This window comes from Salvelinus namaycush, chromosome 2, assembly GCF_016432855.1.
Source record: "Salvelinus namaycush isolate Seneca chromosome 2, SaNama_1.0, whole genome shotgun sequence".
Taxonomy (NCBI): domain Eukaryota; kingdom Metazoa; phylum Chordata; class Actinopteri; order Salmoniformes; family Salmonidae; genus Salvelinus; species Salvelinus namaycush.
Window position 1 is genome coordinate 47,536,478 of NC_052308.1, and position 6,000 is coordinate 47,542,477.

Consider the following 6,000-nt stretch of genomic DNA (forward strand, 5'->3'; position numbering starts at 1 on the left):
TGAGAGAGCCCCCTCCCCCCTCCCTCAACAGGCCTGGGACCAGGTTCTTCAACCGGGGTAAGCCCCTGCATTAATCTGGCCCTGTAAATCCAATAACATGGTGACATGTTTTTTTGTTGATTTCATGTTGAATTCAATCCACAAAAGAAAATGAGCCAGGCTATTTTACGCCCTCTTCCAAATGGTAGCTTTAAAGGCAGAAAAAAGTCATGTAAATTGTACGAAATGTGTTTATAAAAGGACACTTTTTTTGTCATGCAAAGAAAGGAAAGAAACTTACAGTATCTGTTATAGCCTAGCCTAGGCCCACTCCACTACTCGCTGCTGTCTTTTCTGCAAATAGATTGAGTTATGTTATTAAATTATGACCTTCCAATGTACTCATCACTTTAGCAATAGTAGCCTATTTTACATAAGTCTGCAAATGCGACGATGAATGGAATGCTTTATTATAAAGATGACTTTTTATGGTGAAAATGTGCTTTCGCAAACTTGAGTCTCACTGCCAGACAGATAACTAATTGCATTTGGGAATGCTTTATTAATATGACAGAGGATCTATTTTATCATTTATGATTGAACTAAAGACAATGTATAAAGGATCAGTCATTTAAAAGCTCTGAGCCCATATTTACTAAGCGTCTAGTAATGTAGGAGTGCTGATCTCGGATTAGTTTTGCCTTTTGAGTCACAATGAATAAGAGGTGGGACCTGATCCTAAATCAACAGTCCTCTGAGCACTCCTTTCAGGTTAGAATGTGGACAAGTCTTACGGTTTCCCCTTCCCCTTCCTATTCCAGTGAACAGCTCAGAGTCTTCAGGAGGGAGCGTGAGCGGCTTCAGCAGCTCCAGCCACAGCTGTCACTCCGCAATTGGTAGAGAGGCGGAGGACGCCTCCTCCGTGTGCGCCTCCGTCGTCAGCCTGAAGGAGGTGCTAGCCCACAGACCCGAAGCCAACCTCCACAAGGCCAAGAGTCCCACCCGGTCCACAGAGAGAACCACCTCGCCCTCGCTCCCACACAGACCACCAGCCATGACTAAGGATCCACCTAAGGTGTGGGTTGAGTTGTACAATTTCGCAGGATTATAATACTATTAGGGTGAATTCTAAATCAAATGCATTGAGGTGGTGTAGAGCCCGTGGTATAGTGGAAACACGGCTGGCGGTATCGCAGGTATGCCTCCCCACCGAAGACCAGGCCCGCCTTACCGCCTGCGTCTCCCTTTACCTCCTGCATCACCATCTACTTCTGCACTGTTTGAATAAAGCATAAAAATTACAAAAAATAACAATATAAAAAAAAAAAGTCATACACTGATGTCAATGGGAGGCTAAGTGAAAATTCACCTCTTTGTGATCTGGTAAGCTATACAACATGAAGTGATGTTTAATTGTATTTTTTCCACCACAGGTTCAAAATGTGGCCATTGGAAAGTCAACTGAGGTTTGAGCTCTGAGTTTGGTAAGTTTGTCTGTTAGTAATGAGGTCACTATTCACCATCTATAGTTGGCCTGTATTTATGTCTGGGGATTTCAAAAAATATAATTCCATATGTTTGTTTTGTATGTAACGTATTTTACACATGGATGTTTCATGTTTTCAGTCATTTTCCATAGGTTATCCAACTACAATCCTATATTGTCGCTCCTCACAGAATTGGACCTATCGACAACAGAAGGACACCATGAACTGTGTCACTGTATAAAAGGGACTATTATATGACTCTTATATGACAGTTACTGTACTCTACTTTTTCTATTCTTTTTTTATCTGACCATTAAAATGTGCTGTATTTCACATATGTTCTTATATTGTTTTGCAATTTAAACATCTGCGTCTGAATTGTGTTTGCGTTGTGTAAGACAAGTACATTCAACATGTAATTAACCTTAATGTTATCTCAGATTCAATAGATTACAATACAATACGGTCCCTCTTTAAACAATCTACAACTTAGCCTTTATGTAACACATTACATTACTTTTCCTATTTGGGGCCTTTCCTTAAGACTAGCAATGTCACATGTAATGTCATCATATGCATTGCACAATGTCACCCTAAATAAAGCACAGCTTTTTAGGGGATTGACAAAATAGGTTATAGTGAATTGCAAAATGTGACAAAGAAATTGTTGCACGTACCTGTCCTTGAGCGTGCTCTGACCTGGAGCGGCAGGTGTGAATGTCATGCCAGGCCAAGAGAATGTTTTCTGCCAAGCTAAACCAATAACACATGATCTCAGTAAACTGTGCCGGTAACCTTTTCATAAATACAGTGGTGAATCAACCAATAAATCAACTTCAACTCTCTTTTTATGTATACTGAAAAAAAATATAAACGCAATATGTAAAGTGTTGGTGCCATGTTTCATCAGCTGAAGTAAATGATCACAGAGATTTTCCATACGCACAAAAGCTTATTTCTCTCAGATTTTGTGCACAAATGTGTTTACAGTCCTGTTAGTGAGCATTTCTCCTTTTCCAATATAATCCATCCACCTGACAGGTGTGTGATATCAAGAAGCTGATTAAACAGAATTATCATTACACAGGTGCACCTTATGCTGGGGACAATAAAAGGCCACTCTAAAATGTGCCGTTTTGTCACACAACACAATGCCACCAATGTCTCAAGTTTTGATGGAGCATCCAGTTGGCATGCTGACTGCAGGAATGTCCACCAGAGCTGATGCCAGAGAATTTCCCTACCATAAGCCGCCTCCAAAATCGTTTTAGAGCATTTGGCAGTACGTCCAACTGGCATCACAACCGCAGACCACGTATCCACTTACAGCCCAGGACCTCCACATCCGGCTTCTTCACCTGCGGTATCGGCTGTGGCCAATCACCCGGACAGCTGAGGAGTATTTCTGTGTGTAATAAAGCCCTTTTGTGGGGAATAACCCATTCTGATTGGCTGGGCCAGCTCCCCAGTGAGTGGGCCTGGCTCCCAAGTGGGTGGGCCTATGCCCTCCCAGGCACACTCAAGGCTAGGCCCATGCTCAGTCATGTGAAATCCATAGATTAGGGCCGAATCAATTTGTTTCAATTGACTGATTTCTTTATATGAACTGTAACTCGTTGAAAATGTTGCATGTTGCATTTATATTTTTGTTCAGTATAGATATGTTTTTTTAAAGTTTTTTTTTTACATATGCTCTTATTACATGAAATATGCAGTTCTGGCATGACATTACATTTACACCTGCCATGCTTCAGACCAGAACTACACCCTAGGTATGGTGCATCACGTGTAATAACAATATTACAATAGCCAAAACTTGCTAACTAGTTTAAGCAATTTGATCGACAAACATTGTTGTATCAAATGTGCAAGACCAAACATCTTTTAACAGCAGAACCATACATTGGTTCCATGCCTTCCATTCAGTAGGAGAGCCATGACAAAATCTGTCCATGATTTTTAAATGTCATGTTGAAGAGAGCTTATCAACTAAATTAAATTAACGTTAACTGGTGCTTGCTCGTAATGTGTTTTATTGGATTTTACTAGTACAATTATAAGCACAGTATTGCACTGTTATGACAGTATGGCTAGCCTCGTAACAAGTTCATAAGGCTGTCCGAGACTAATGAGCCTTTCTCACTTTGATTCCTCAACATTAACATCTTTTTACTCTTATTTCCATGTTGTTAGCTACGTTTTATGGATTAAATTATGAAACTGGTCAAAATATTTACCCTTTGTGTGTTTGTATTTTTCTTTACTTTGATAAGATAAAAAAAAGATAAAAAACATTTAATTTAATCCCAAACAGAAATTGATTTGTCAAAAATGTGATACGGTGCTGTCACGTTCCTGACCTGTTTTCTGTTGTTTTGGTATGTGTTTAATTGGTCAGGGCGTGAATTTGGGTGGGTAGTCTATGTTATGTGTTTTCTATGTTGGGTTAATGGGTTGCCTGGTATGGCTCTCAATTAGAGGCAGGTGTTTGGCGTTTCCTCTAATTGAGAGTCATATTAAGGTAGGTTGTTTCACATTGTTTGTTGTGGTGGGTGGTTGTCTTCCGTGTCTGTGTATGTTGCGCCACACGGGACTGTTTCGGTATGTTTGTTCGTTCGGTTTTTGTGTAGTCTGTTTTTCCCTGTTCGTGCGTTCTTCGTGTTACATGTAAGTTCTTACGTTCAGGTCAGTCTACGTTGTTTTGTTATTTTGTGAATCTTTCCAAGTGTTTGTTTTCGTGTTTCGTCGTTTGTCTAATAAATCATTATGTATTCACAACCCGCTGCACGTTGGTCAAATCCTTGCTACTCCTCTTCGGATGAGGAGAAGGAGGAAGCCCGTTACAGGTGCCAAACATTTTAAAGGAATTATCCATCAAATAGGTAGTTTATGAAGACAATCAGATGTCATAGAAATTACAGTGCCTTCGGAAAGTATTCATACCCCTTGACTTTTTACACATTTTGTTACGTTACAGCCTTATTCTAAAATTGATTCAATTGTAGTTTCCCCCTCGTCAATCTACACACAATACCCCATAATGACAAAGCAAAAACAGGTTTTTAGCATTTTTTGCAAATGTATAAATAAATAACTGAAATATTCATTCACATAAGTACTCAGACCCTTTACCCAGTACTTTGTTGATGCACCTTTGTTGAAGCACCTTTGCAACTCCTGCGTTGTCTTGGTTGTGTGCTTAGAGTCGTTGTCTTGTTGGAAGGTGAACCTTCACCCCAGTCTGAGGTCCTGAGTGCTCTGGAGAAGGTTTTCATCAAGGATCTCTCTGTACTTTGCTCAGTTCATCTTTCCCTCGGTCCTGACTAGGGGACGGACGAACGGGGACGGACGAAAGCTAAACTGTTGTATTGATGCTGTTGACCCGGATCACTGGTTGATGCGGAAACGGAGGAGGTCAAAAGGGGGGTGAATGTAACCGATGTGAAATGGCTAGCTAGTTAGCGGTGGTGCGCACTAATACCGTTTCAATCGGTGACGTCACTCGCTCTGAGGGACCTCTTCTCTGAATTTCTCCTGGACCCCGTTGTGAAGTAGTTGTTCCCCTTGCTCTGCTCTGCAAGGGGAACAATGGGCTTTTGTGGTGCGATGGGTAACGATACTTCGTGTTTGACTGTTACAGTCTGGTTCGAGCCCGGGTCGGACGAAAGCTATACTGTTACACATGCCCATTTCATTAAGAAGCTAAGGGAACTTGAGCCTTCACAGCAGCCCATTGAACTCAAGAAACTGTCTGATACGCAATGGTCCTGCCGGTACAACTCGCTGTGGGCAGTGCAAAAAACCCTCCCAGCCATCATTGCAACCTTAAAGGACATTAAGTTGCAGCCAAATTCATGCAGCTCGACTGATGCGCGATCACTATTCACACTCATTGATGCTGAATTCATCCTCCACCTTATCCTGTTTGAGATCTGTTCCGCACAGCAAAGTTCATGTCTGACACTCTACAGTCCCCTGATCTGTTGCTCGAGACTGCCACTGACCTCGCACACTCGATCATCACAAGCATAAAAGAAAAGTGCACAGAGGACTCTTGGAGAGCCATTTGGAGCAAGGCAGAGGCCCTGTGCGCAAAGGTCGGTGTCACCATACAACCGCCGCCGCCCCCACAAGAGAAGAGACAATCCCAACAGCCCCGCCATTTACAGCACATCGCCATCTACCGAACATCCATCCATGTCCTCCCCGGATGAACTCAGAACAAACGTTCTCGTTCTTCCCTGTCATTGACCGACTGGTGAATGAAATGACCAGACGCTTTTCCACAGAAGCAGGTGCAGTTCTCATGGGAACTTCAGCCCTCAACCACAAGCATGCCACATTTATTCAAAAAGAAAGCCCTGTGCCCATGGCACAGCACTATGGAATCAGAGGACAATCTGCTGGCCGAGGTGCCACAAGTTCTTGAAAAGAAAAACAAGACAGGGGGAAACAGTTAGCAGCACACTGGAGTTCCTGTCCATGCTTAAAACCTCTTAGGGCTAGGCGGGACACCTCAGCAGGACACCTGTCG

General features: G+C 42.3%; 1 protein-coding gene across 1 annotated transcript in view; it reads left to right on the forward strand.

Moving 5' to 3' along the window:
- Positions 1 to 1,451, forward strand: part of LOC120021965 (uncharacterized protein KIAA1755-like) — a 29,640-nt gene extending 28,189 nt beyond the window's left edge. Inside the window, exons 22-23 of the mRNA XM_038965768.1 lie at positions 801 to 1,054; positions 1,413 to 1,451. Of these exons, the coding sequence (XP_038821696.1) occupies positions 801 to 1,054; positions 1,413 to 1,451 (293 nt within the window). The remainder of the gene's footprint in view (positions 1 to 800; positions 1,055 to 1,412) is intronic.
- Positions 1,452 to 6,000: the final 4,549 nt, after the last annotated feature.